The 26,810-nt window shown below is 36.6% G+C and overlaps 5 protein-coding genes across 7 annotated transcripts; 4 read left to right on the plus strand and 1 right to left on the minus strand.

Annotated features, from left to right (window-relative positions):
* Nucleotides 1-345: 345 nt before the first annotated feature.
* LOC103324434 (malonyl-CoA decarboxylase family protein) lies at nucleotides 346-4,233 on the plus strand. 2 transcript variants are annotated; one of them, XM_008226489.3, is made up of 16 exons: nucleotides 346-583; nucleotides 670-785; nucleotides 850-940; nucleotides 1,034-1,163; nucleotides 1,257-1,440; nucleotides 1,522-1,666; nucleotides 1,749-1,839; nucleotides 2,010-2,068; nucleotides 2,169-2,246; nucleotides 2,391-2,474; nucleotides 2,595-2,776; nucleotides 2,854-2,982; nucleotides 3,205-3,277; nucleotides 3,551-3,636; nucleotides 3,740-3,824; nucleotides 3,956-4,233. In XM_008226489.3, the coding sequence occupies exons 1-16, from the start codon at nucleotides 500-502 to the stop codon at nucleotides 3,986-3,988; spliced, it is 1,650 nt and encodes a 549-aa protein (XP_008224711.2). In that variant the 5' UTR covers nucleotides 346-499; the 3' UTR covers nucleotides 3,989-4,233. The 2 variants fall into 2 exon arrangements, with proteins under 2 accessions (XP_008224711.2, XP_088905367.1); XM_089049241.1 differs by having other exon boundaries at nucleotides 363-583; nucleotides 650-785.
* A 139-nt stretch (nucleotides 4,234-4,372) lies between these two features.
* RBCX1 (Chaperonin-like RbcX protein) lies at nucleotides 4,373-5,736 on the minus strand. The gene is made up of 6 exons (XM_008226490.3): nucleotides 5,413-5,736; nucleotides 5,196-5,290; nucleotides 4,955-5,072; nucleotides 4,838-4,854; nucleotides 4,660-4,722; nucleotides 4,373-4,553 (listed from the first exon to the last, which is right to left on the minus strand). The coding sequence occupies exons 1-6, from the start codon at nucleotides 5,570-5,572 to the stop codon at nucleotides 4,476-4,478; spliced, it is 531 nt and encodes a 176-aa protein (XP_008224712.1). The 5' UTR covers nucleotides 5,573-5,736; the 3' UTR covers nucleotides 4,373-4,475.
* Nucleotides 5,737-6,157: 421 nt separating this feature from the next.
* LOC103324475 (lysM domain receptor-like kinase 3) lies at nucleotides 6,158-10,875 on the plus strand. Its single transcript, XM_089049242.1, has 12 exons — nucleotides 6,158-6,801; nucleotides 7,735-7,768; nucleotides 7,870-7,877; nucleotides 8,006-8,161; nucleotides 8,498-8,700; nucleotides 8,934-9,023; nucleotides 9,338-9,434; nucleotides 9,512-9,663; nucleotides 9,745-9,836; nucleotides 10,015-10,153; nucleotides 10,259-10,357; nucleotides 10,450-10,875. The coding sequence occupies exons 1-12, from the start codon at nucleotides 6,180-6,182 to the stop codon at nucleotides 10,615-10,617; spliced, it is 1,860 nt and encodes a 619-aa protein (XP_088905368.1). The 5' UTR covers nucleotides 6,158-6,179; the 3' UTR covers nucleotides 10,618-10,875.
* Nucleotides 10,876-12,259: 1,384 nt separating this feature from the next.
* On the plus strand, nucleotides 12,260-19,199 carry LOC103324433 (hyperosmolality-gated Ca2+ permeable channel 1.2-like). The gene is made up of 12 exons (XM_008226488.3): nucleotides 12,260-12,663; nucleotides 13,321-13,665; nucleotides 14,123-14,278; nucleotides 15,088-15,223; nucleotides 15,595-15,696; nucleotides 16,057-16,179; nucleotides 16,282-16,362; nucleotides 16,449-16,789; nucleotides 16,872-17,117; nucleotides 17,687-18,011; nucleotides 18,130-18,363; nucleotides 18,520-19,199. Exons 2-12 carry the CDS (start codon nucleotides 13,352-13,354, stop codon nucleotides 18,781-18,783), a joined length of 2,322 nt encoding a protein of 773 aa, XP_008224710.2. The 5' UTR covers nucleotides 12,260-12,663; nucleotides 13,321-13,351; the 3' UTR covers nucleotides 18,784-19,199.
* An 876-nt stretch (nucleotides 19,200-20,075) lies between these two features.
* On the plus strand, nucleotides 20,076-25,039 carry LOC103324432 (lysine-specific demethylase JMJ26). 2 transcript variants are annotated; one of them, XM_008226485.3, is made up of 12 exons: nucleotides 20,076-20,355; nucleotides 21,000-21,405; nucleotides 21,511-21,629; nucleotides 21,729-21,828; nucleotides 21,928-22,060; nucleotides 22,138-22,201; nucleotides 22,285-22,984; nucleotides 23,350-23,679; nucleotides 23,824-24,240; nucleotides 24,342-24,500; nucleotides 24,594-24,713; nucleotides 24,803-25,039. In XM_008226485.3, the coding sequence occupies exons 2-12, from the start codon at nucleotides 21,010-21,012 to the stop codon at nucleotides 24,875-24,877; spliced, it is 2,613 nt and encodes an 870-aa protein (XP_008224707.2). In that variant the 5' UTR covers nucleotides 20,076-20,355; nucleotides 21,000-21,009; the 3' UTR covers nucleotides 24,878-25,039. The 2 variants fall into 2 exon arrangements, with proteins under 2 accessions (XP_008224707.2, XP_008224709.2); XM_008226487.3 differs by having other exon boundaries at nucleotides 20,191-20,355; nucleotides 21,514-21,629.
* Nucleotides 25,040-26,810: the final 1,771 nt, after the last annotated feature.

A 26,810-nucleotide genomic window follows, 5' to 3' on the forward strand; every position in this document is an offset into this window, starting at 1 on the left:
AATGGGAATTGCAGAGTTTTAGCATACAAAGCAAGGGAAGAAAGCTTTGACAATGTATAGCCGCGCGGCTATACTATTTAATATTCGAATATAATAAAATAGTATAGCCGCCCGGCCATACTTTTAAATATTTGAATATATTTAAAGAGTAGCCGGTCGGCTTTACTGTTTAAATATAGGCCTTTAATTTTTGTCGGCGCGGATCCAAGGAATAGCCCAAGCCAGCTTAAGAGAAGTTAGGTAATTTCGTAATTTGCAAGAGACTGAGGGGCCTTGAGGTATGAGTGTGTCGTCAATAAATGTGTACCTGGTTTTTTTGGACGAAATTTTTTTTTTTTTTTTTTGGACGAAATAAATGTGTACCTGGTTGTGCGGCTGGCAGTGGCGGGTGTGGAAAATGAAGCGCCACCAGATAAGAGACAAAAGTGAGTGTCCGAGAGACTGAGAATTGAATCTTACATTTACAGTTTACTATAAAAATCGAACTTGGAAACTAAACATGAACAAGAAAGGGTTGGCCATTTTGATGCGAACCAGAATGAGGCCCAACGACGCCAGAGACTTCGCTCGCTCTCCTCTCGCCGTAAGCATATTCAATTTTCGTAGTCCGCGTTTGGATTACGAAGAAATTTCTTATGGATTTGGATAGTGTTGATGTTTTTGCAACAGAACCTGGTTAACCAAACGCTGCCCAATTCCGATGGAAGCCAATCAAGTGGACGACTGGTGCAAGGTGCTCCACAACAACGAAACGAAAAGCTCAATGCCTCGAGCAACAATGAGAGGTAATTATTATTATTTATTTATTTTAATTACTATCAAAGCATGAATTTACATGTTCTTCTTTAGGGATTTTGAAGTTGTACGTGAGTCCATGCACTCGGCGATTTCACTGAGCAAAACCGAAATCTTAGACTCTGTACTGAATGATTTCTCGGAGGTTGGTGCTTAATCGTATTTGGACGATGAAATTCCTTATTTTATTTGATGTTTTTGATAAGAAAATTCCTTATTTTATTCTTAATTAATGTAGGGATATTTTAGCCTCTCTTATGAGAACCGTCGAAAATTACTTGAACTACTTGCCAAGGAGTATGATCTTAACAGGACACAAGTTCGCGATTTGATAATGCAATATTTGGGTCTTGAGCTTCCTGGTGGCAGTAAGTTGTGTGTTGATTTATTTTAGTTGTTCTTTACATGTTGCACTTGGTCTTTTGTGAGTTTGAGTTGGTTTGTCCATCCGACATGTTTAGGTGACAATGCTCCCTCAACTGGCACTGAAGAGGAGGCTTGTCTTTCTGCTTTCTATCGTATTGAGCGAAATCTAAGATATGCTCTCAAGCCGGCGTACGAAGTTCTATTTGAGCGGCTGAACACGCATCCCGGCGGGTTGAAGTTCTTGTCCATTCTTCGAGCTGATATTCTATCCATTCTCGCGTAAGGTTACACTTACAACTATTACAACGTTAAGAATGAAATCAGACCCCAGGATGAATTGCTATTTTTGCATATTCTCAGAGAGGAAAATATTGTGTCTTTGCGAGCATTGGATTCCTACTTAAAGGAAAAACTTAGTACTTGGCTTAGCCCTGCTGCATTAGAGCTTCACCAGATCACATGGCATGATCCAGCCTCTTTGCTGGAAAAAATTGTGGCTTATGAGGTACGCAATCTTCCTTGTCTCGTAACAAATTTAGGTATATTATATGTATGTAACCTTGACGTCGTCCTATTATATTGTTTAGGCTGTGCACCCAATTAGCAATCTTATAGATCTCAAGAGAAGGCTGGGACTTGGTCGCCGTTGTTTTGGATATTTACATCCAGCAATACCTGGTATTCTATTATTGTTGTCTCTTTGGTAATTTTTGATGTCACCTAAGAGCAATATTATGGTTATTCAGTAGATAATATGTTTGATTATGTGGCCGTTCATTGTAATGGTTTTGAATACATACTAGAATGATTATTATGTTCTATATGTTTTTACTATTTTCTTCTTTTAGGTGAACCGCTTATTTTCATTGAAGTTGCACTCATGAAGAATGTGGCTCAAACAGTACAGGTCAGTTTTGTTTCAGCTTATTAGACTGTTCTTCTTCTTCTTTTCTTTCTCTTTTTTTGTTTTCTGGTCAATGGCCATGTAGTTAATATCAGTATGACAGGAAGTTTTGTGGGATGACCCTCCTAGTCCCGAATGTGAGGCTACAAGCGCTTTGTTTTACTCCATATCATCAACTCAGGTGTGCATATTGTTACATTAATTATTATTTCTAGAATTTAAATAACCTTCAACTCTTTGTTTCCTTTTTGAAAGGGAATATTGACCTCTTATCTTCGGTTTTTTGCTACCATTGCTTGATCTGAATACTGAAAAAATTCCACAGCCTGGCTTAAAAGGGATCAACCTGGGAAGGTTTCTAATCAAACGTGTGATCACACTTGTGAAAAGAGAAATGACAAATATTTCTGTAAGTGCTTCAGTCTCTTTTAAAATTTTGAGGATATATAAATTAGTCATACATTTCTGTCTAAGTCTTGCTCATAGATTTGCTCTCTGACACATGGCCTTTTCTTCCCTTTAAAATCAGACATTTGCGACTCTCAGCCCCATCCCAGGGTACATGCAGTGGCTCCTATCTAAGCTGGCTTCTCAATCAAAACTTTCTGAAGGTGAAGACATACAACATTCGCCAGCTGATACATCTGGTTCTACGTTTTGGGAGAACATACTTGAACCAGAAGAGGAAAGAGCACTGATGGATGCCTCTGTGTAAGCTTCATACTGTAATTGGCAAGTTACTTTAGCATCTAGAGAGTAGCATACTCAATAACATTTTAAACTTTCAGGGAATTCACTTCTGGGAAAAACAGCATGGAAGTGTTGTTCAATTTATTGACTTCACCAAACCATGAGTGGACAAGTTCTGATAAATTGCTTTCAGCATTAAAACCCTCTCTAATGCGACTGTGTGCCAGGTATATTAGTATTCTAATAAAACTAGTTAATAAGTGAATTTTTCTTGCAAAACTGGTATAAATGGAGACGACGGCTCTGTTGTGGTATGAAACAGCTAAGAGTGAATATTGTGTAATTGGCGATTACATCATACAAATTGCTTTTGTAGTTTTGCACAAGCTTGTGTTCTATGTTATTCCGTCTGAAACACTGTTAACTAATTCTTGTTCCTTTGCCTCTAGGTACCTTCTGCAAGAGAAAAAGAGAGGAAAAGCTCTGGATTCTGTTGCAAATTTTCACTTACAAAATGGAGCTGTACGTCATTTAACTCAAGTTTGCAGAACAGTTGGTTAACTTTTCCTCATATGGGCCTTTATAGTTGTTGTATAATATGATGGATTGGGTAAAACACCTAAGATGCATAGATCAATTATGTTGCTTCTTCTATGTAATTCTCAGAACAAGAAAGAAATTTTTTTCAACAGCTAGAAATGAGCTGTTTGATAAGTTAGGTGAATTAAAAGAAAGTATGTTTCATAAGTGCGGGAGTTTGATATGCTAAGTCTGAGTTTTGTTACTGTGGAGCAGATGGTTGAAAGAATAAATTGGATGGCAGATCGGTCAGAGAAAGGCCTTAATCAAAGCGGAGGTATCATGGTGAACTATGTTTACAGGTAACCAAAACCAGCCTTTTCTTTTTTGCTCACCACTTCACTGATGGAGTATATCTCTATTTAATATCACCTATTGAATGGTTTAATTGGTCAATGCTTGCAGATTGGGGAAAATTGAAGACTATGCTCGGTCATATTTCAGTTCAGGGCATATCCATACTTCTAGCGATCTAAGCCGTTATGTTAAGGTAAGTTATGTACAGAAGGGGCACCTTGATGTATTAGTTACCATCAAACATGCCTTACACATTCATGTGCAAAAAACATACGCCTAGGATCTACGAACTCACATGTATTCTGGATGTCATTTTGGTTGCAGCCATTGGAGGAACCTCAAGTGACAACATTATAGGCGGGTTGAAATTCAATGTATGTATCTCCTTACTGGTAATTTGGTGGTTCGCTGTAATGGAAAACCATTGTTTATAAATTTGTGTACAGAGATTGTTATAAGCAGTTCAAATGTTTGCTGTCGCCGTTGATGGTTTTCTTTGATTCTTGTCGCGGAGATTGTGCCATAATATAGATTGTATTTCAAGATTGTAGACAGGCAGCTATATATAATGAAATAAGTAAGGGATTACATATGGTTTGAAATTGAAGGCATCTCTATTCACACACATTTTGTACCAAACTGGATGTTCATCTTCATGCCGAACTTGCTTGAGTTAAACGTTCTTCATCTTTAGTATACCGTGTTTCTTTATAGACCCGATGAAGGCTCAAAGGGGAAGGATGCTCAACGTAAACTTTATAATGTGGAGCCCAATGTGTTTTACATATATAATACTAACATTAATTTGACATTGCTTGGAAATTGGACTGGGATTGGTCACTTGTCACTTCCCTTCACCTTCCACATGACTTATTTCTAAGACATAATCCCTCATGATTCTCGTGTTGGATTCATCCACCATCTGAAAACACGATGCCACACAACCAGATGAGAAACATAAAACGAGTAGCTTGAAAATTTAATTTAATTATGGGGTATAAATTAAAAAAGAAGAAAAAAAAGCAGACCTTGAAAGCTAATCGCTTTAAGTTGTCCCACTCGAAATCATTTTTACAATATGCCGATCGAACCTAGACACAAATCGCATCATATTCAATTTGTCAATGTCAGCAAGTTAAGTCAGTAAACAAATATATAATAATAAAATAAATATTCAAATTGACCTTCACAAGAGAAGAGACTGACCTCTAAGATGCGCAAAGCTGCCATGTGGATGCCATAGGATAAGATAATAAGTCCAACGTAGCTAATCAGAAATAAGGGCACACAAAAAAACAATCTAATGAAATGAAATGAACATACCAAGAGCGTTATGCCTGGAAGATTCACGCATCAAGTTGGCACAGAATTGGTCTCCATCGTTCAACGAGTTTCTACTCAAAAATTCCATCATCTCTTCATATGCCTCGGGGTTGTAACTCTGCTCTGGGAATTTACTCTTGTTAACAGATTTATTTATATATTATTCAACAGAAAACACAAACAAACGATGAGACGACTGAGAATTTAAAGCAAGATATATGGAAGAAAAAAAGAACAGAACCTCAAGCTGTGCAGTGACAATCCTAACTGCAATGTAAGTGAAGAAACTATGGAGGTTGTTGGCTGCTTTTGCTTCTGGCGATGCTTCTCCAAATCCTGGATATCATAATTAAACAACTTCCAACTTTTCATACCAGAATGAAACACTAACAAGTCACAAATATAGGTGCAGTGCAGAGGGACTTTTACTCTGTAAGTACTGAAACTACCCTACCCACCAGGGACATACATCTTTTGGCAGTGTAGACGACTGGGCAGAGAGGTTCTTCTTGGTTTAGATGGCCCACAAGGAGGACAAGCTAATTTGCTTCTGTTGGGTTTATGTGGGAAGAAACGAGGGACCTGAGAGAGTGGGAGCATTGTTGCAGAGGCTTCCATGGATAACTGAGAGAGAGAGAGAGAGAGAGAGAGAGAGAGAGAGCACAGTGAACTGGGATTTCTGAAATGAAACAGGCTTATGTTTGAATTCAGTCCAAATATTTTTTTCCCAGTAAAAGAAAAAGAAAATCTTCAAGCTCCACAAGTCCAAGTCCACACTGTCCAAAAAATATCTATGATCTTACCTTGAAAGCAAGTGGAGTTTTGAGAAGATATCCATTTGTGGAACCCACCAGCTGTTTCTGGAGCTCCAATATGTAATTCAGTAGATCCGAACAACTTCAATTCAACCCATTGGAATTTGGGCCGCCTGCCCCATTTGTTTACAATATAGTTTGAAAATGAATATTGCTATTCTCTTGCCCTGTACTTGAAGCCAAAAAAATTCCTCTTTAGAACCAAATTGCTAGAGTGGTTCGTGATTGAACGAATCATAAGCAAAAGATGACGACAAAGATAAAACAGGACGCTGTCACCTCTGTATTTTTAATAACAAAAAAATTAATCTATGATCAACTAACCAAGTCTAGACTTTATAATAATGCAATACTTTCTCTGAACCTATTGCTTTTGCTTCTTCCATACTCTTTCTCTGTCTTTTCACAAAATGATCGTTCTTGCGGAGGGAAATATACATATTAAGTTCTTGGCCTTCCATGTTTTTCTCCTTCTGTCCTTCAAAGCCAAAGCCAAATGCAAAACTGGCTGCAACTTTGCCTTAGCCTCATACCATGTGTGGGAAGGTGCAAATCTCACGTATATCAGCAACATCTTTGGCCAGCAAGTTCCTGAAATTCTCCAATACAACCGTCAAGTATTGCGAGATTATAACGGTACCCGAATCAAAGTACCTTTTTCTTGTGACTGCTTAAATGGTGATTTTTTGGGCCATACCTTCACCTACATAACCCAGCATGATGACACCTATAGTACCATTGCTGAGAATGCTTTTGCCAATCTCACCACAGTGGAATGGCTGAGTAGGGTGAACGTTTATGCGCCAACTCAGATACCAGATAATGTTCCAATCAATGTAACAGTCAACTGCTCCTGCGGCAATCGACATGTCTCCAAGGATTATGGGCTTTTTGAGACATACCCTCTCCGTCCCGGCGAGGACTTGTCCTTCGTGGCGGTGGAGACTGGTGTCCCGGCAGGGCTGCTGGTGACGTACAACCGAGGGTCTGATTTTAGTTCAGGGAATGGCTTAGTCTTTGTGCCGGCAAGAGGTTAGCATGCATCATTATTATTTAATAATAATACTATTCCTTATTATAATGCAACCATTGAAAATTAGATAAAACAATGATCACTAGCTAGTTTGTTGTAGTGCTTCTTTTGCAGGAGATTAAAACTCAGAGAAGTAGATTTATATATATTTTTCTTCATTATTTTCTCTCAAACCCATGATGAGAATTATGAAGTGACTGACTGGCAATATAATATACGAGTATTGTATTTGGTTTTATTCTTTGTCTTTTGCTGGGTATTTAGTCTCATTCATAGAGAACTTATGGAGATTTATAAGCTTGGCATATTCAACACGGTGCCTATGGTCTTCATAGTCTTCAACAGTTTTTCTATATTTTACATTAGCCTGAAAGGGAAATAGAAATATAAAATTACCTGCTGTGCTTAGCATATTCCATTTTGAGCGGCTAATCAGACAGAGCTCAAACAATAATTCGAGAATAATTCAGAGTTCATCTGATAATTGCTAGAAATAAAATGACAAATAACCGTTGCATTTGTGGATGTTTGTCCCATTCTTTAAAAAAAAACACGACAAGGACTGTCGACATGAATATTATTATGTGCATTTACTGTGAATGAAATAGGAAAGTTGCTAATCAATCATACGGGGGCTTGATTAACTCTCTGGTGGTGGATTGTTATAGTAATCACATGAGGCCAAAGAACCACAGCTACACATTATTTTATGTTCTTGGCTAGAATACTTTATATCCACCCATACTTTAACTCTGAGGCCCAATACTGTGAGAAACCAGCCCAGCCTTGCCTTCAAACCCAAGGCAAAGGCTGCTTCTTCCTTGGATACTTATGAATTAGAGAAAATACTTCAGTTAGTTTCTCTCCCTTACCAGGAGTGATAGAGGCTGTTTGCTTTTTTTCTCACTAAATTTTGGCTTTCTTTTTGGCAGATCAAAATGGGAGTTTTCCACCATTGAAGTTGAGGTAAACTATATCACATTGCATTAATTGATCACTTAATATAGACTTTTCTTTTGATGTTGTCTAGAAATTTGCATCTCATTCCCTTTTGTCCTTCTTTGCAGAGCAGGTGGTACGAGCTTGTCTGATTACTGCTTCAATGATATATCTCTCTCTGTAATGTGTTCAAGGTCAAATATAAAACTTCAAAATGGGCATTGATGATGTCTTGTGCCTTCCATTGTGATGGCATTTAAGCAGGTATTTCAGGTGGAGCTATAGCTGGCATATGCGTTGCAGGAGTTTCTGCAGCTCTAATTTTGGCACTTCTTCTCTATGCTTGGCATTATAAAAGGAAGGTAGTTGAGGCACCGTTTTCTGCAGCATCTGAAGACCGATATATTCAACATGTACATGGTAATCCTTCCAATGCAATGAATTGTCTCTCATTTTCTTTTTGTCATTTGTCAGTTAAAAAATAATCCTAAGAGAAATATAAGTTTAAATTGAGAAAATTATTTGATAAGAGTAAGTTTCTGAGTAATATTAGTTATGAGTTAGCTACTTGAATGTGTTCAAAATGATCAATGAGACAAACACATCTAGCCAATCACATGGATATTTTGGAAATCATTTGCAGCAGCTGGCTTATTCCCAGCGATACCAAAGATTTTTGCGATACATGTATTTCAAATGGAAAATTTCATATGGTTGTCTCACTTCAGTAATTGATAGTTTTTTTGTCATGTGTAGTTTCCGGGCATAGTTCAGAGAAAACTTTGGAATCGGTTGCTCTAGTTGGTGCTTCTTCTCCGGGCCTTACAGGTATAACTGTGGATAAATCGGTGGAGTTCTCATATGAAGAGCTTGCCAAGGCTACTAGTGACTTTAACATTGCTAATAAAATTGGCCAAGGTGGATTTGGAGCTGTTTACTATGCAGAACTTAGAGGCGAGGTTTGTGTTCTTGCTTCTGTGTTCCATCCACAAAGTTTCTTATGAGCTTCACAATCATATAACTATTTATTCTGTTTTACGTGTATGATGATCCATACCAAATCCTGGTCTTTAAATATGAGGAAAATTTCTTGAACTGAGCAGTGAAGATGTAACTTTCAAGTGCTTGTCATCTGACTTGACACTTGTGCGCAAAGTCCAATGCCTGACTCTTTTCTCCTCCCATCAAGCAGAAAGCAGCAATTAAAAGGATGGATATGCAGGCATCAAAAGAGTTCCTTGCTGAACTGAAAGTTCTAACACATGTTCATCACTTAAACCTGGTATTCTACTTTCCCTATGACAGCATCATGACACTGGAAATTTTCTATATATTTTTTATGATAACTTTGCAATGGATTGGTTTTCTATCTGAGGCCTTTAGCTAATGTGGATCGAGCAAGAGAATTTACTCAGAGTATAATACTGTAAGGGCTAAGATACATTTTAGGAACTTTTGTTGGGCAAGAATTCTAATCAACGTAAACCTGTCTGTAAATTTATTGTCACAAAGTTTCTTTTTCTACTCAGTAAGTAGTTCCATAAAGTGGATTGATCAGTATCTTCTAGCATGCATTAATGTTTTAACTTTATGCAGGTGCGCTTGATAGGATATTGCGTTGAGGACTCCTTATTTCTAGTCTATGAGTACATTGAGAATGGTAACTTGAGTCAACATTTGCGTGGCTCTTCAGGTGAGAAAGATAATGCATCTGCTTATAAGGTATCTAACTTCCTGGCCTCTTTCTGATTTCACAGCTTTTGCTCTCAGGTCTAGATCCATTGCCTTGGTCAACCAGGATGCAAATAGCCTTGGATTCAGCTAGAGGACTTGAATACATCCATGAACATACTGTTCCAGTCTACATTCATCGTGACATCAAGTCGGCAAACATCTTAATAGACAAAAACTTCCGTGCAAAGGTTGTAAAAAGGCCTTTACTGTTATTGTAGGCTCTGCAATTTTTCTGTATAATGCATATGTAAAATTAAACTTCCGTGCAGGTTGCAGATTTTGGTCTAACAAAACTGTCTGAATATGGAAGTGCTTCATTGCAGACACGTCTTGTGGGTACATTCGGATACATGCCTCCAGAGTACGCAATTAGTTTCCAAGTTTTTTTCATCAGCTCATTCATTACTACAACCTTGTTCACAGCTGTGAATATTGGCATGTTCTTCTTGATAATCTGAACCATGCACAAATAAGTAACATCTCGAAAATATACATTATTTTCATTTCTATTTGGCTCTGAATAAAGCATTTGTGAACAGGTATGCTCAATATGGTGATGTTTCTCCCAAGATAGATGTTTATGCTTTTGGTGTTGTCCTTTTTGAACTGATATCTGCCAAGCAAGCTGTTGTTAGGACAAATGAATATGTTGGTGAATCAAAGGGACTAGTTGCTTTGGTAAGTTTTTCCTTCGTTGCCTCTACTATTGCTTCATCAACAAGTAAAACTCCCAAAACGGTTTCCATCAGCCCTTAACTGATCAAAACTGTACTTAATGTGCAGTTTGAAAACATTCTAAGTCAGCCAGATCCGAAAGAAGATCTGGGGAAAATTGTTGACCCCAGGCTCGCTGATGATTGCCCACTTGACTCAGTCTGTAAGGTAAAATTTCCTTCCAGAATGCGGATGTGTTCTCTAGCTAGTAATCTTATTTCATAAAATAAAAGCTGTGATGTCTTCTGTTGTGGTTGCAGATGGCACAACTTGCCAAGGCTTGCACACAAGAAAACCCTCAACTGAGGCCAAGCATGAGATCTATTGTGGTTGCACTAATGACACTTTCATCTTCAAATGAGGACTGGGATGTTGGTTCATTTTATGAAAGCCAAGCTGATCTAGTCAATCTAATGTCAGGGAGGTAGCAAAGCAAAGTAAGTATTAAGATGGCATGCCAAGACAAGTGATCTCTAGAGAACAAAGTCCTAACTTCCTTGCTTTTGGATTGTCTGTCAAATCATCTGCAATCATCTGTAAATAAGCATTGCACAAAGATGATTTTAATATTGTTTTCACTAAGGAAAAATGGGCAGCAGAATAATATAGAAAAAACGACATTGTATATTACTTCATATCAACTTGTTCCATTCCAGTGTAAATATCAACATTTTGGTTTGCCTTCATTCACCTTGAACCTTGCTGATTGTATGTTGTTGTCGTTTGACAAAGAAATTCATGTTTTTCGGCCGTTTTTTGTTTGCTTTCCCTCTCTCTGCTGCACTATTGGACTTTGCATTTTCTGCTCATGTTTTCTTGGACTGACCCAAAACAAGAAATTGGAATATTTTTATGGAGTCGGCAAACAGCACGATATCTAGGTTAGTCTTTGCCTGCACTAGAAATTCTCCATTTGTCTAATTCTGTGCTCTCCTAAATGTCAAATGGAGGACCAAAAAACCAAGACAGATTTCAGCTGATTGTATTAAATATATTACAAACCAATAGTGTCCTCCACTAATTAGTCTAAAAGTTGGAACATTAAAATCACATCAATTGATGCTAGTGCGCCATGTCTAATCGTCGTCATTGACATACTAATCTCCGTGTTTTGAAAAGTAATAATCCCAGGGGAACTTTTTCATTTTATATAATAATTCTCTAGAATAATCCGTCTGCAATTTTTGGTTAAATGTCCATGTTGAAAATGACATGCTCATAAATCTAATTAGCTCAATTTAATAAATGCTTGATAAGATAAGGTGCCAACCAAATTCCAAATGTGCATATGAATATTTAACCAAAATATGAACATGGTGTAACTACAAAATTTTAATTTTATAACTCTAATTATTTACGAAATTTAGTTTTTAAAAGAAATTATATGTAACGCGAGAGAAATGCGTATTTCTGATTAACAATATGGTAACCAATTTCGCAAAACAACATTACTTCTACTTCTAAGTACCAAATCAGTAATGATATGTATTGCCAAAGTGGTAAGAAAAGCACAAACTGCATTATTCTGAAGCTCCAAAATCAAATGTCATGATCATTGATGTTTACCAACAACCAACCATATCCGCAAGCATGACCTCAAAATATCATTTTGGCGGTGTGTGCGAGTGTGACATTTGTTGGGCCATTGTTAAGCAAATTCCAGGCGTCAATTTCCTGTTACACCCAAGAATCACAGCCCTGTAACAATAGTAAATCAGTTGCCGCTGGCCTAATCCAACTATGTCCGAGCTGTCGCCACTTTAACCATCACAGCCCACGTAGCAGACGCTCTATTCACGCGGCCACAACACATCAGTGTCTCTTACGTTTCCGAAAACAAAACAAAACAAAAAAAAAAAAATCATTCATCTCCAACGACTTAACTGTTGTCGGGGTAGAACAGCCTCACCAACTGCTCAATCCAATTGGTCCGTGCCGTCCACGTCCCACAAGCGCGCCTGAAAAAACACCCGTTGCCATCGTAGAGTCCAGACACTCACAAAAAAAGTAGCCGTTGGACGTCCCACTTGGCACCTTGCCGACATCGAAGGCCAAACGACGTAGTTAATTACGACTAATCTTGACTAAATCCAGCAAGCCCAACGACAGAGTAAGAAGGAAGCCAACAAAACTCAAACCACCTCCTTCCTCTCTCCCATCCATCATAACCACCGTTTTTCCCAAATTCCAAGCTCCTCTCTTCGAATGCTCTTTTCCACGAAAACGAATTCCACTGTTTGGTTTATTGATATTTTTCCATGTGTCTGTCTGGAAAGGGATCGTTCTTGTAGTTATTTTTTTCCCACTCTTCTGTTTCTCTGTGGTTCTGATTAAAAGTTGCAAACTTGCGGAGTGGGAGGCACAGTTAGAGTAGCGTGAGTTCTGGGTTTCCTGCCGAGGGCGTGGGAGGAATATCTTGCTTTCTTTTATGGGAATTTGAAGCAATTCCAACACTCCCTAATCCGTAATCCCAGGTTTGCTTTTCTTTCCCTCTCTCCTTCCATCTTTGTTTTAATTCCAGGGTTTTCTGTAGGCCAAATTGTGAAGTTAGCTCTCAGGTTTACCAACTATTTTATTGAGCTTAAAATCTCATGTTCTTTTTGTTGATAAAGAAAAGAAGTTTGTTTGTTTAACTTTGTGCCTTGGTGTGTCTGTTGGTAATCATATTGAAATTACGTGAGGTTGAACTGGTTTTTAATTGTATCTGTGTGTGATTTTGTGGAAAGAAGATGGTTTTCCCGGGAATTATAATTTCCTAGAAACAAGTATGGTGTAAAGCTTCGGGTACCATGTATCATCGAATGATTATTTGATCATTTTGTGTCTAACTTATTTGTGATTGTTTAAGACTTTAAAATTCATTACTTTTCTGTGAACAAAGGGGAAAATTTATGAGCTGCCAGTCGTCAAATACATTTGTGTTACCATATTGAGATTGTATTGTTTTGCTATTTCATCAAATGCCAATGGTTCCAAGGTTGTAAAAAATTTGCGTTTGATTGGAAGTAATACCAGTGTTTGTAGTTTCCTTTGTTAGATATTGTTAGAAACCCATTACAAGTGTTTACATAATGTGGATATTATGTGTGGATATTATTCCGCTAATGTAGATGTTCATTCTCATTTTACAGGCTATTGCATTTTTGTTTCTGGAAGATATAAATGGCTACACTTGGAGATTTAGGGGTTGGAGCAGCCATCAATATTCTTAGCGCATTCCTTTTCTTTGTAGTATTTGCCATTCTTAGGCTTCAACCCTTCAATGATAGGGTGTACTTTCCAAAATGGTATTTTAAGGGACTAAGGGAGAGTCCCACTCATTCTGGTGCATTTGTGCGCAAGTTTGTCAATCTGGACTTTAGGTCATACATAAGGTTTTTGAATTGGATGCCAGCTGCATTGAAGATGCCGGAACCGGAGCTTATTGATCATGCAGGATTGGATTCTGCAGTTTACTTACGGATATATTTGATAGGGTAGGCTGCAATATTTTTCTCCTATTTCCTTCTCTTTTCTTTCAGCATGTACCTACTTTCTTCTTGTATATTTGAACCGCCATGTTCTGCTCTTAATGATGGCATTATGCTGCTTATTCTAGGCTTTTCAGTGATTAAAAATTAATATTACCTTCCACTTGTCTTTCTTATTTGCTTCATTGCTTCCCTATCACATAAACTTGTTGTGCTTTTAATGCAAGAAAAGGCAGGCATTCATCAGCAACCTTACTAAATCCAATCCTGAATAACTATGATTGCAAACTCACAGCTCTCATTGTGAATTCAAGAACTAGTATTCAGTGTTTTCTGTTTTAATTGAACTCTCACACCCACCCTTCAAAGTTTATATTTCCACTGTTATCTGCTTTACTTTTCCCCTTTTAAGTATAATATGTTAGCCTATGTTGAGAATTCTATTCTTCGTATATTCTTGTAGGCTTAAAATCTTTGTTCCTATAGCATTCCTTGCATGGGCTGTTTTGGTACCGGTCAACTGGACAAATAGCACTTTGGATCTAGCAAAGCTAGCCAATGTTACTTCCAGTGACATTGATAAGCTCTCAATTTCAAATGTCCCAGCTAAATCACAAAGGTATTTTTGACACTTATTCTTTCTACCCACCCTTTTCTCTTGCTTACAAATAATGACTTGTATTCTTTCTAGATATTGATGACACTTGTTTTTTTTTTTTTTATATTTTTTATATTGGGAAACATAATAAATAATCTCACGTTAGCATTTATTTGTATTTTTTGTTTTTGTAGTCTTATTCTATCTATATCTGGTGCTATTATTTATCAATCATTACAAATTAATTCTGGTTAAGTGTTCTCTCATCTTTCTTATGTTATAAGTTAAGAGTGATAATCTTGCAACTCTAATTTCCCGCATTAGAAATCCTTCTTTCTTGCTTATTAATCTTACATTTTCATTCCTAAGTATTCATGAATTTTACTCCCCTGGTAACTTTACCATTTTTGTACAGCACATGCCCCTTTTGGATGCTTAGAAACATAAAAAGTTCTGTCATGCATATGCATTTGTATTGTTTTGTTTCTTTATTCTTTTTTGATCTGTACTTTTGCTTTTAGAAACATTTAGTTAATTGGACAATACTTCTTTTGAGAAGAGGATGTCAACATGTAAATTTTGTTCTTGTTAGTATACTCATTTTTCGTATTAACATAAAGTAAGTGCACTAATCACGTGATTCTATTTTCTCAAATTAAAAATTCTGTAATTTTGATTCTGCATTCTTATTCAATCAATGTTGTCATTGGTGTTATTGACATCTAATTCAGCTGGAGATTATCTATCATTATAAATTTCATTCTGGTCAAGTGTACTCATCTTTTTTTATCAATATATAAGTGCAATAATAATGTGATTGTATTTGACAGATTCTGGAGTCATATAGTGATGGCTTATATCTTTACCTTTTGGACATGCTATGTGCTGCTGAAGGAGTATGAGACTGTTGCCAAAATGCGGTTGCATTTTCTTGCAACAGAGCAGCGCCGACCAGATCAATTTACGGTGAGATTGACTCCATTCCTCAGTATGTTAGTTCATGTTATTGGATAGTTAAATAAAACATATGACTTATTGATCAATTTACCGTGGTACTTTCTGTTTCAAACATTGGAGGTTATTTGGTGGCTTTGGTTTCCTTTCTTGGAATATTTTATTTCCTTTCTTGAAATCTGTTATAATGATCAATGTTTACTTCTATAGCGTTTTTCCTTTTGTGATAAGAATAGTAGCTAGAGGTATCATTTGGGCTTATTTGATGTGATAATTTTGAAATGCTACATGAATGCGAACAACTCATTTTCATTATCTACCCTGGAGAAGAGAAAAAGAGATGACAAAACAACTTTGTATCTTATGAATTTGTTTTTTCTCAGGTCCTTGTTAGAAATGTTCCACCAGACGCAGACGAATCTACAAGTGAGCTTGTGGAGCACTTTTTTCTGGTCAACCATCCAGATCACTATCTTACACATCAGGTTTGTTCCATAAAAAAGCAGAACACACATTATTACACAGTATAAAATGTAGCTTAGTGTTAATAATAGACTTCTGATATTCTCACGTGGAGGGAAATAAATTTTTTTGAGTCAAAAGCAACCATGCAGTCTATGCGTACTTTTCTATAAATTTATTTGCATCAAGAATTGCATAGATACTTTTTATTGAATAGTTAGTCAGTGATTATGTAATATAGATACTTATCTCTACTTGCCTGAATAGTATAGACTTGTGAAACATCTCCATTTAATTAACCGTTAACTGCACATGCTTCTCCAATTATTTCTATTTAAAGAAGTATATTATATAATTTAATCCATGTTATATATTACATGCAGGTGGTATACAATGCCAATAAACTTGCGAAGTTGGTAAAGAAGAGGAAAAAGATGCAGAACTGGCTTGTCTACTATCGGAATAAAGTTTCTAGAAGTAAAAATTCAATAAGGCCCTTAATGAAGGTACTTAAAATGCACACATATGTAGGAGCTAATATGATTCCACTGTTTAGAGTTACTAATTAATTTATGCTTTAACCTGGCTTGTGCTTGTGTTACTCACAGACTGGTTTTCTTGGGCTTTGGGGAACTAAAGTTGATGCAATTGAATATTATGAAACTGAGATTGAGAAATTGTCAAATGATGTAAGTACCAGTCCTCGAGTTCTTAGTCAAATTTCTAATTCCCGTGGTCTTGGTTGATTTGAATGCATTATTTTTTTCTTTCTCAGATAGCTGAAGAAAAGGAGAGGGTTGCAAATGATTCTGAGTCTATCATGCCAGCTGCCTTTGTTTCCTTTAAAACTCGATGGGGTGCTGCTGTTTGTGCACAAACTCAGCAATCCAGAGATCCAACTATTTGGTTAACCGATTGGGCTCCAGAGCCACGTGATGTATATTGGCCAAACCTGGCAATTCCATATGTTTCACTCTCAGTTAAGAGACTAATTATGGGCGTTGCATTCTTTTTTCTCACCTTCTTTTTCATGATCCCGATTGCAATTGTACAATCTTTTGCAAGCCTTGAGGGAATCGAGAAAGCAGCTCCATTCCTAAAACCCATTGTAGAAATGTGAGTTATCTTAGCTTTGTACTTTTTGACTTCTTATCTGGCTTCCTTTACTAATTACTATATCACCTTGATTCATATGCAGGAAGTTCATTAAGTCAGTCATTGCAGGTTTTCTACCTGGGATTGCACTGAAGTTGTTTCTAATCTTTCTGCCAACCATATTGATGATCATGGCTAAATTTGAGGGCTTTACGTCTAAGTCTTCCCTTGAAAGGAGAGCCGCATCTAGATACTATCTCTTCAGTTTTGTGAATGTATTCCTTGGGAGCATTATTGCTGGAACAGCGTTTGAACAGCTAGATACTTTCATTCACCAATCAGCAACTGAGTACGTAGTTCTTCAAGATAATTTGTTTCAATATACTGTTCAGTGTCTCTTATTTTGGCTATGCGATAATATTTGCATGTCTGGATTCGTTTGTAGGCTGCTGCTCTATAAATCAACCTGTGTTTTTGTGTGCAAGAGGTTATAAATTGGTTTGTGTGGCTTCAGGTGTTATGGTTTTAATGGATAAGTTATTCTAAAATAATCCATAAAAAGTTGTCGCTTTTAAACAAGATATGCATCTTCCATCCAAGACAGTTTTGAATTACAGTTCTGTGTTAAACCATAGAGGATTAAGGTAATTCTTTGAGCCTTTCTGACTAGGAGAAATCTTATTCTAAAATTTGTGTAGAAAACCTGGTATTGAGGTGGTTTTCAGATAGAGATATTGTGTTTACAATTCAAACTGTATCAAAAATTCCTAAATCTATAGTACATATAGGGAGAACACTTATTACATTAAGTACTTTTTAACGATTGACTTAATAAATAAGGATATTATTGTCAGTTATTTTCTTTCTTTCTGGCATGATTCAGATCATGAAAATTAAGTTTTTTTCTTCTTTCTGCAGGATTCCAAAAACAATTGGTGTTGCAATCCCAATGAAAGCAACTTTCTTTATTACATATATAATGGTTGATGGATGGGCTGGTATAGCTGCAGAGATTTTGATGTTGAAACCACTGATAATATTCCATTTGAAGAATTTCTTCCTGGTTAAGACCGATAAGGATAGGGAGGAGGCAATGGATCCAGGAAGTATTGGTTTCAACACTGGAGAGCCTCGTATACAGTTGTATTTCTTACTAGGCCTTGTGTATGCTACAGTGACACCAGCCTTACTTCCGTTCATAATTATCTTCTTTGGCCTGGCTTATGTTGTTTTCCGTCATCAGGTAAAGAGTTGGTATATTGATTATAGAATTTCACAGACGAAGGATTACATTTATCTATTTCTTTTTGTAGGATATATCACTTTCTTTAACCCATATGCTTTTTATTCTCCGCATGCAGATCATAAATGTTTATAACCAGGAGTATGAAAGCGCTGCAGCATTCTGGCCTGATGTCCATGGTCGTGTTGTCTCTGCATTGATTATCTCACAACTCCTCCTTTTAGGATTGTTGAGTACAAAAGAAGCTGCTCAGTCAACACCGTTTCTCATTGCACTTCCAGTGCTGACCATATGGTTCTATAGGTATTGCAAAGGTCGTTTCGAACCTGCATTTGTGACATATCCATTACAGGTAATTTCACTTGCCCCTATTGCCTCTTGAAGTTGGTTTTTATACTATGCACATGATCTCTCTCTCTCTCTCTCTCTCTCTCTCTCTCTCTCTCTCTCTAAGATTTACTAATGACAATTATCATCAACGTTTAACTATTTGTTTTTCTGGGTTTAGGAAGCAATGATGAAAGATACTCTGGAACGTGCAAAAGAACCAAACTTGAATTTGAAAGGCTATCTTCAGAGCGCATATGTCCATCCAGTTTTTAGAGATTGTGATGACGATGAAGACAATGAGTCGATTGACAAGGGTGAAAATGAGAGCGTGATTGTGCCCACAAAACGGCATTCTCGGAGGAACACCCCAGTGCCTAGCAGAATGACAGGTGGATCCTCACCATCTCTGCCTGATGTTGTTGAAGACTATGCACAGCCTTAAATTGCAAGTCGGAAAATTACATTTTAGGTGTAAATTTGACCTTTACAATGTTGCACAAGTGGAAGAAGATAGTTGGACTGTAAATTAAATGAGCCGATAGCGAGGCATATGGGGAGGCCAGAGAGAGAGAGAGAAGAGAGCTGAGCATAGGCTCTGGTGAGCCATGCCAGCTTGAGTTTTTGTTATTCATTGTCCAAAGGAGGAAGCAAACCAGAAGAGGATGAAAAGGGCAATGGAATTGTGTAATTATGTGATTTTGAAGTGGTTTATGATTCAGCTCCCTTTTCTTCTTTTTTTGTTTCTGTTGACAAATCGTGTAATTATGCAAGGAATTCTGACTTTGAATTGGTTTGTAAATCGACGGGATCTCCTTAAAGAGCATAATACAGTGAACCTTGTCCTCCTTACCATTGTAACCAAGCAGGACTTGATGTTAGTAGCATTGTTGCCTGCCTTGTTCAATTATGCTTACCCAAAAAAAAACAAAAAGTTGCATTCTTGAATTCCCGCGTGCTCCCTGCTTCCTCCTCAATCTTTGCTTTCCCCTTCTAAGAAGGCAAGAGGTGAAGGAAGGTAGTAGGCATTCTCGTAAATGAAATTTGTTTCCTCCTCAATCTTGCTTTCCCCTTTTAAGAAGGCAAGAGGTGAAGATAGTTAGCATTCTCGCAGATGAAAATTGTTCCTTTTTTATTTTTAGCGAGTACATGAATTTACAAACTAAAAGAAGAATAAGGGCTAAACAGGAACTAAAACAAACTATGTCTTGTTTGGTTTACGGAAAAGATTTGATGGGAACTAATTTCTCATGTCTTTTTCATGTTTGGTAATGCTCGAAAAGTAACCAGGAAATATCATTTTAATTATTTTATCATGTTTAGTTTGTGTAGGAATGTAAAACAAAATTTGTTGAATTTTTCAATTATATCCATACGAAATCAAATAAAAAAAAAATACATTTAATGCTATATTGTAATTTAAATTCTAGTAGGGACAAAATTGTCATACAAAATATGCATTGGATGTTGCTTATTTTCTCAAACTTTCGAGAAGAGAAAATGAAACCCAAGTGGGGAAGTGAGTTACAATTTCTCCTCTATTTTCTTATGTCATAAGCAACTATTTTCCATAATTGAACTTACCAAACACAGAAAATCAATTGATTTCCCATCTTCAAATCAAATCTCTTCTCCCATCAACAAAAAAGGCAAACATGCCGAATACAATTAATGTACGAATCAAAACAAGGGATTACCGTATTTGCTTAAAAGAGCAATAAAGGAATAGAACCAGACGCACACAGGAAAAATTTGGTTTTTCACCAAACGCACACGGGTACTTACCTCTTACCTAGGCTTTTCAGGAAACGCGTAACTTTCTATAAATATTCTTCGTCAAAATTTACCGCCCCATCTTTCGCATTCTCTGTTTGGCGTTTCTCCTTGGTCGAGCTTGCGGATCCGTCTGTCACTCACAAACCCCAAATTTTAAGAAATTCGATAGCTTCAACAATCAACGCCTCTCAAAACCAGTTTCAGCTGAATATTTGGCTCTGGATTTTCTGTCATCTCGTAGGTCAGTCCCGTTCGAATTCACCTCTCGCCGGTTTATTGGAATTCTTGTTCTTCTCTGATATTGTCGTTTTCCTTTTCTTTGATTTTTTTTTTCTTTTTTCTGGGCACTTAAAATAGAAAATAAAATGAAATCTGTTATCTGAAGAAGAAAATTGTCAAGGCCCTAATGCATGCATGTTTTGTCAAGGGACGGGCTCCCTCCCTAGCTATCTTTGTTTCCCTTGTACTGCTGTTGGCTGCGGCCTTCATCAATGCAGTGTCCTGTTTGATCAAGAAACAAACAGAAGAAGAAAATTGTCATGCTGGGGTGGTATTGGATCATGGTCTTCTGGGATGGGATTGATTGAATCATGGCTTTATGGGATGAGTTTGAATCAAGGGTTTATGGGATGGGATTGAATTAACCTGAATTGTGGGTTGACTTAAGTCAACTGAGGTCTTTGTTCTGCATTGACTCAAATCAAAACAGATTGGAAATTATAGAAATACAATGTTGCATGGTGCAATAGACTTTGTTTTTTCATTATGTGAACACAATTGACGTGTGGATGTGTTGATTATGTTAATCTGCACAAGCTATTATAGACTGTTAAGTTTGAATACTACTACAGTACTAGTTACCTAAGAATCTCTTTTGTTTTATAGGTAAGTGAGAATGGAAGTTTTGATAGTAGAACAAGGAACGCTGGGGCAGTATAATGATAACAAGATCCGTACACCTAAGAGAAAACGTTCAAATTTCCTGCATCATGGAAAGGAAGAAGGATCCTCAAATGGCAAAAGGATTTCAAAAAAGCGGAGTGCCTCCTCAAATGTGGTAGAAAGTTGTGAAAATGATTTTTCAATGGATGAATTGGAAGAAGATGAAGAAATTATGTTTTTGATTAAGGCACGATCGCGGAAAAGGAGAAGTGTTGACTGTGAAGTGATGGGAAGAGATTCCTCAAAGGATGAAAGAGTAAAATATGAGTTAAGGAATACTACTAGCAAAATTTCATCCTCTTCACCACCATCTTCATCTGGATCATCATGCACTTCGAAATATACGGAGGTATTATATCTCTATTCATTCATCTCCCCTGGAGTTGTATTTTATTTTATTTTATTTAAGAAAATAAATTAGTCTGACATAAAATTTTGTATTTCCTTCTTAAAGCAGGATAATAGAGAAGTTTATTTGAAGTGTCATCATTGTATGAAAGAGGAGAAGAAAACCATAGTTTCCTGCTCCAAGTGTAAAAAGAACTCCTATTGCGTCCGCTGTATCAAGCAATGGTATGTATTTTATACAGATTCCTTTTTTCTTTTTTCTTTTTTCCGAATTTGCAATAGTCATTTTAATTGTATCATGGTTTCTTTCTATTGTTCCTATAGGTATCCTCACATGAAAGTAAAGGAAGTGAAGGACCTCTGCCCATTTTGCCGCAGAAATTGCAACTGTAATGCATGCCTGCACTCAACTGGGGTGATTGAGGTTGGTTTCCCTATTATTACACAGATTGTTTTCTATCCGTTGCTCCCTCTGATAAAAATTACCATTGACGTTTCTTTTTTCTTTTGTTGGGAACTTTAGACACCAAAGAGGGATATAAGTGATCGTGAGAGGGCTCAGCATCTGGAGTGTTTAATTTCCAACCTGCTTCCATTTTTAAAGCAAATTTCTCAAGAACAAGTTCAAGAGATAGAGATTGAAGCTAATATTCGAGGTACAATATTAAATATTTTCGGCTTTGGTTTCAATTTATTTTGAAGTTTTAGACACTAACAAAAACTGTTCTGGCAGGACTTTCACCTTCCAAATTTGAAATACCACAGACCCTTTGTTTCAATGATGAGCGTGTCTATTGGTAAGCATCTGTACTTTACTAGACATTAATACAATATGATTGTTTGGTCACTGTCTAAATGTTTTTTTTAATGCTTGGAATAGCAACCATTGTGCAACTTCAATCATTGATCTACATCGAAGCTGCCCAAAATGTTCTTATGAACTTTGTCTAAGTTGTTGCCGAGAAATTCGCCAGGGATGCCTCTTAGACCGTGGAGAAGTGAAATTTCAATATAGGAGTAGGGGTTATGATTACATCCATGGTGGAGACCCATCGCCTGACTGTTGTCCCTTAGAAGCTTCAGAGGACCATATTGAGCCGTTCACTGAGTGGAAGGCAAACGATGATGCTACTGTTACTTGTGCTCCGAAAGAAATGGGTGGCTGTGGTGATTGCATGTTGGATCTTAAGCGAATTCTTCCACCTGACTGGATCTCAAATTTAGAAGTCAAAGCAAAACATTTATTAGAGATTTTCCAAACAGAACATTCTACTTTCAAGCATGATTGTGCTGAAACAAGAAAAGATACGTTACTAAAAGCAGCTTCTAGAGAGGATTCTTGTGACAACTTCTTATTTTGTCCAGATTCAAGGGACACTCTGAAAGAAGAAGGGCTTTTGCGCTTCAAAGAACATTGGGTTAATGGTGAACCAGTTATTGTCAGAAATGTGCTTGAACAGGCAAATGGATTGAGCTGGGAGCCAATGGTCATGTGGCGTGCTTTAAGTGAAAATATGGATACAGCTAGTACCTCGCAGTTTTCAAAAGTAAAGACCATCGATTGCCTGGCGGGTTGTGAGGTGAGGTTCTCTTACCGGTTATTACTCTACGCACTCTTTTAACTTTCATGCAAAAAAAATAAATTATTTGGCATTGCATTTGTTTGAATATCTATAAGTTCCTTTTCAAATCTACTTGTTTTATAGTGTGGTACACCAATCTGATTTCTTATGCAGGTTAACTTTTATATTTTTATTCCATATCTTTTCACACTTCATTGATTTGGCACAAGCTTGTTCCTGCCTGGACCTGTGGCTGCCAGGAGTTTGGTTTAAAAGTCTTCTGTCTCCCTCCCACACACTTTTTTCTCAAGTTTTTTCTTTTCTCTTTTGACTTGGTTTTCCCTACCCATGCACTTCTAATGCCGATTTGTGAACTTTTTCAGGTGGAAATCAGTACTCGTGAATTTTTTGAAGGATACACCGAAGGGAGAATGTATAGTAATTTATGGCCAGAGATGCTTAAGCTGAAGGATTGGCCCCCTTCTGATAAGTTTGAGGACCTTTTGCCCCGCCATTGTGATGAATTTATCAGTGCCTTGCCATTTCAAGAGTACACGGATCCTAGAGCTGGTATTCTCAACCTTGCTGTTAAGTTGCCACCAGGTGTTTTGAAACCAGACATGGGCCCAAAAACATATATTGCTTATGGGCTTATGGAAGAGCTTGGAAGAGGGGACTCTGTAACTAAACTTCATTGCGACATGTCCGATGCAGTATGACTTTAAACTATTACTACTCTCTTTTTATTTATTCTTTCTCGTACTGTAATGTCTTTCCCTGGATATTGGTTCACTTTGCAGCGACCCAAAAAAAAAGGTTTATGCCGATATTTTGACATGTTATTTCAATTTGTGTAGGTGAATATTTTGACACACACATCAGAAGTACAGCTAAGTGATGAGCAGCAATCTGCAATTTCAAGGTTGAACAAATTACATAGGGCCCAAGATGAAAGAGAGCTTATGGATTGGATGAATTCTCTCAAGGATGGTGGACAACCTGGTCAACAGACACAGGATAGAGAAGCCCTAGAAAACACTCTCTCTCCTGAAATTAACGTAGAATTGAAAGTACCAGAAGATGAAGATGAAGATGAAGATGAAGATGAGTTAGATGGGCCCACTACATCAGGTTCTTCCTCCACTGAAGTGGCAGAGGAAACTGGTGGTGCTTTGTGGGACATCTTCCGGAGAGAGGATGTTCCTAAATTAGAGGCATACCTTATGAAACATTATAAGGAATTTAGGCACACCTATTGTTCACTAGTTGAACGGGTATATATCCATCCTCAGTTTTTGTCTAGTCAAATTGTGCTTAAAAGGGTGCTGTATATATGTATTTATTTACTCTTATGCCCTTATTTTTGTGTGTTCAGGTCATTCATCCAATTCATGACCAATCTTTTTATTTAACATTGGAGCACAAAAAGAAGCTGAAGGAGGAATTTGGTGTTGAACCATGGACATTTCTACAAAAACTTGGAGAGGCAGTATTTATTCCAGCCGGATGTCCACACCAAGTCAGGAATCTCAAGGTCCTAAATCATTAGTTATCTTCACGATTCCTCTTTCCAAAGATTTTGTCTTGTTTAACAGTTCCTCTAAAATATTATGTTTTCATCCTGCAGTCTTGTACAAAAGTAGCAGCAGACTTCGTATCTCCTGAAAATGTCCACGAGTGCCTCCGTTTGACCGAGGAGTTCAGACAACTTCCGAAGAACCATAGAGCTAGAGAAGACAAACTTGAGGTAAGTACTCTGTTTAACTGTAAGCAATTTTGTTTCACTTTATTTCTTCTCCTAAACTTGTTTGGTCATTCATCTTCTTGGTGGAACAGATAAAGAAAATGATACTTTATGCAGTCGACGAAGCCCTTAAAGATTTGGAAGCCTTGGTATCAACTCAAGTTTGAGCGTTAGGAGCTAACTACCCCAACCTTGCAACTATGCAATTATATTTTCTCATAATACTGATGTTGGCTTCTGTAATTTTTTGCTCAGCAACATTTTTGTAAAGTCGAAAAGTTCGTTGGGGTTCTCTTTGCACTCCAAATAAATTGAAGCCAATTATACTAGATTTAAGGCCAACATCTTTACCTTGGATGAACCCATTGTTATTGTCACGGTATAAATGTTTCCAATAGATGTTTGAGTTTAAAGGCAAAAGTAGTAGACCAACTAGTGTTAGATTCCTAGCATGAACGTTAGAATCAGATAAAATCAAAGGTAGAATGAAATGAAACTAAGCTAATATCTACACAACGAAATTAAGCAAAACATATGGACGCATTGTGAGTTAAGGAAAAGAACTTTTAGTGTTTCGTGAGAACCATAGGAAGTGTTTTGTTTTTTGGTACTTATTTTGCTCAGTATTCCAAAATTATGTCTTGATTGAAGAACACCTAATGAAGTTCCAACTCCAATGATTCAATGATCCGAATCGTCTATTTTCAAGTTGATCATCTCTACAAAATAAATAAATAAATTAGACCTATCAAGGAAAATAGACTAACAGAGTGCTTCCTAGAAACACGAAAGTTACCACATTTTTTAATACAAGCGATAGTCTAAGCTATAAGGGAAAGATGTTTCTTACATACACTACCAAGGTGCCATGGTGGTTCGGACTAGAAAATTACTATTTTGCAAATCAATGCCTTTTTTCACTGGATTAGATCTCATTGGGGAAATAGTTACCACCTTTAATAAAATGATTTTTTTTTTCTGATTTTGGTGTTTTTTTTACTCAAATGATCTTTACATGGTGAAACTACATTTTCATCTGCAAACGTTTCTTCATAGACCTTACTTTTCCATGAAGACTAAATTGCTTTTTGGGTTAAATGGTTTTTTAACCATGCAAAAAGCACTTATATCTATTTTTACCAAAAACTACAAAAATAAATGAGTTTTTGTAATTAACCAAAAACACTTTGGGCCAAAATCACTCTCAAATGTAAGCACATTTAAGGGCTCGTTTGGAGAGTGATTCTAGATAGGCTAGAATCATTTTTGGGAAGAAGCACCAGTGGCGAAGCTAATATTTCACATTAGAGAGGGCCCTTCATAAAATAAAACCTATCTCTCTTCATAATTATCGTGAATTTCATATTTTAAGTTGGTTAAATACTAATTTCATCATCTACATTATTAAAGACTTAAAAATAGAGATATTTAGTCATATACCCATTCTTAGCACTAAAACTATAAATAAACCCATACATAATTTAATTTCTATAAAAAAATCCAAAAAATGACAACTGGCCCTATTGAATTTAATTTTGATTATTAAATTACTTTGATGTCCTATGAAGTGTTTTGGGCTTTTTAATGAGATTTTGGGGTTGAGTTTGTTTAAGAAATCAATGACAGTTTTGTAATTTAAAAGAAGTTAAAAGTCTTTTTGTTATATTATAAATGAACTTTGGGTGTGTTTCTAAAGTCCATTTCATATAGGTTATTTATTTATTTATAATTTGGGCTCCTATATTGGGTATAATAGTGAATCTCCCCTTAAAATTAGTAATTTATATTCCAACATAGAAAAGAAAAAAAAATTCATAAACCGCAATATTTAGATACTCAACTCATACATAAAAAAAGAGGAAATAAAAGAGGAAGAAAAAGAGAGAGAAATGTTAAAACTTTAGGAGTTTTTAGTGCAAATATCATAAACTAACCTAGAAGATTTGAGGAAGATGAGTAGAAGGGAGGTCAAGAAATTTTATGGTTGATTTATGAACAAAAAGAACCTAATATATTATTTTATTTTAAGGTAAATATCCTAAAACTAATCTAATATATTATAATATCATATATCATATATAATATACAAATATAAGAGAT

The sequence above is a fragment of the Prunus mume genome, linkage group LG3, assembly GCF_029339155.1.
Source record: "Prunus mume cultivar Tortuosa linkage group LG3, ASM2933915v1, whole genome shotgun sequence".
NCBI classification, from domain to species: domain Eukaryota; kingdom Viridiplantae; phylum Streptophyta; class Magnoliopsida; order Rosales; family Rosaceae; genus Prunus; species Prunus mume.

Bases quoted from the DNA above. Each gene is read 5' to 3' on its own strand.
- LOC103324434 (XM_008226489.3), top strand. From the start codon at position 500: ATGAACAAGAAAGGGTTGGCCATTTTGATGCGAACCAGAATGAGGCCC. The intron at 1,840-2,009 runs GTATTCTATTAT...TTCTTCTTTTAG, and splicing joins TTTACATCCAGCAATACCTG to GTGAACCGCTTATTTTCATT. The intron at 2,475-2,594 runs GTAAGTGCTTCA...CTTTAAAATCAG, and splicing joins GAGAAATGACAAATATTTCT to ACATTTGCGACTCTCAGCCC.
- RBCX1 (XM_008226490.3), bottom strand. From the start codon at position 5,572: ATGGAAGCCTCTGCAACAATGCTCCCACTCTCTCAGGTCCCTCGTTTC. The intron at 5,073-5,195 runs GTTCTGTTCTTT...TTCCCAGAGCAG, and splicing joins TTGTCACTGCACAGCTTGAG to AGTTACAACCCCGAGGCATA. The intron at 4,554-4,659 runs GTCTGCTTTTTT...TCGTGTTTTCAG, and splicing joins TAAAGCGATTAGCTTTCAAG to ATGGTGGATGAATCCAACAC.
- LOC103324475 (XM_089049242.1), top strand. From the start codon at position 6,180: ATGATCGTTCTTGCGGAGGGAAATATACATATTAAGTTCTTGGCCTTC. The intron at 8,701-8,933 runs GTTTGTGTTCTT...CCCATCAAGCAG, and splicing joins ATGCAGAACTTAGAGGCGAG to AAAGCAGCAATTAAAAGGAT. The intron at 9,664-9,744 runs GTTGTAAAAAGG...ACTTCCGTGCAG, and splicing joins ACAAAAACTTCCGTGCAAAG to GTTGCAGATTTTGGTCTAAC.
- LOC103324433 (XM_008226488.3), top strand. From the start codon at position 13,352: ATGGCTACACTTGGAGATTTAGGGGTTGGAGCAGCCATCAATATTCTT. The intron at 15,224-15,594 runs GTGAGATTGACT...GTTTTTTCTCAG, and splicing joins GCCGACCAGATCAATTTACG to GTCCTTGTTAGAAATGTTCC. The intron at 17,118-17,686 runs GTACGTAGTTCT...TTCTTTCTGCAG, and splicing joins ATTCACCAATCAGCAACTGA to GATTCCAAAAACAATTGGTG.
- LOC103324432 (XM_008226485.3), top strand. From the start codon at position 21,010: ATGGAAGTTTTGATAGTAGAACAAGGAACGCTGGGGCAGTATAATGAT. The intron at 22,985-23,349 runs GTGAGGTTCTCT...GAACTTTTTCAG, and splicing joins ATTGCCTGGCGGGTTGTGAG to GTGGAAATCAGTACTCGTGA. The intron at 24,714-24,802 runs GTAAGTACTCTG...TTGGTGGAACAG, and splicing joins CTAGAGAAGACAAACTTGAG to ATAAAGAAAATGATACTTTA.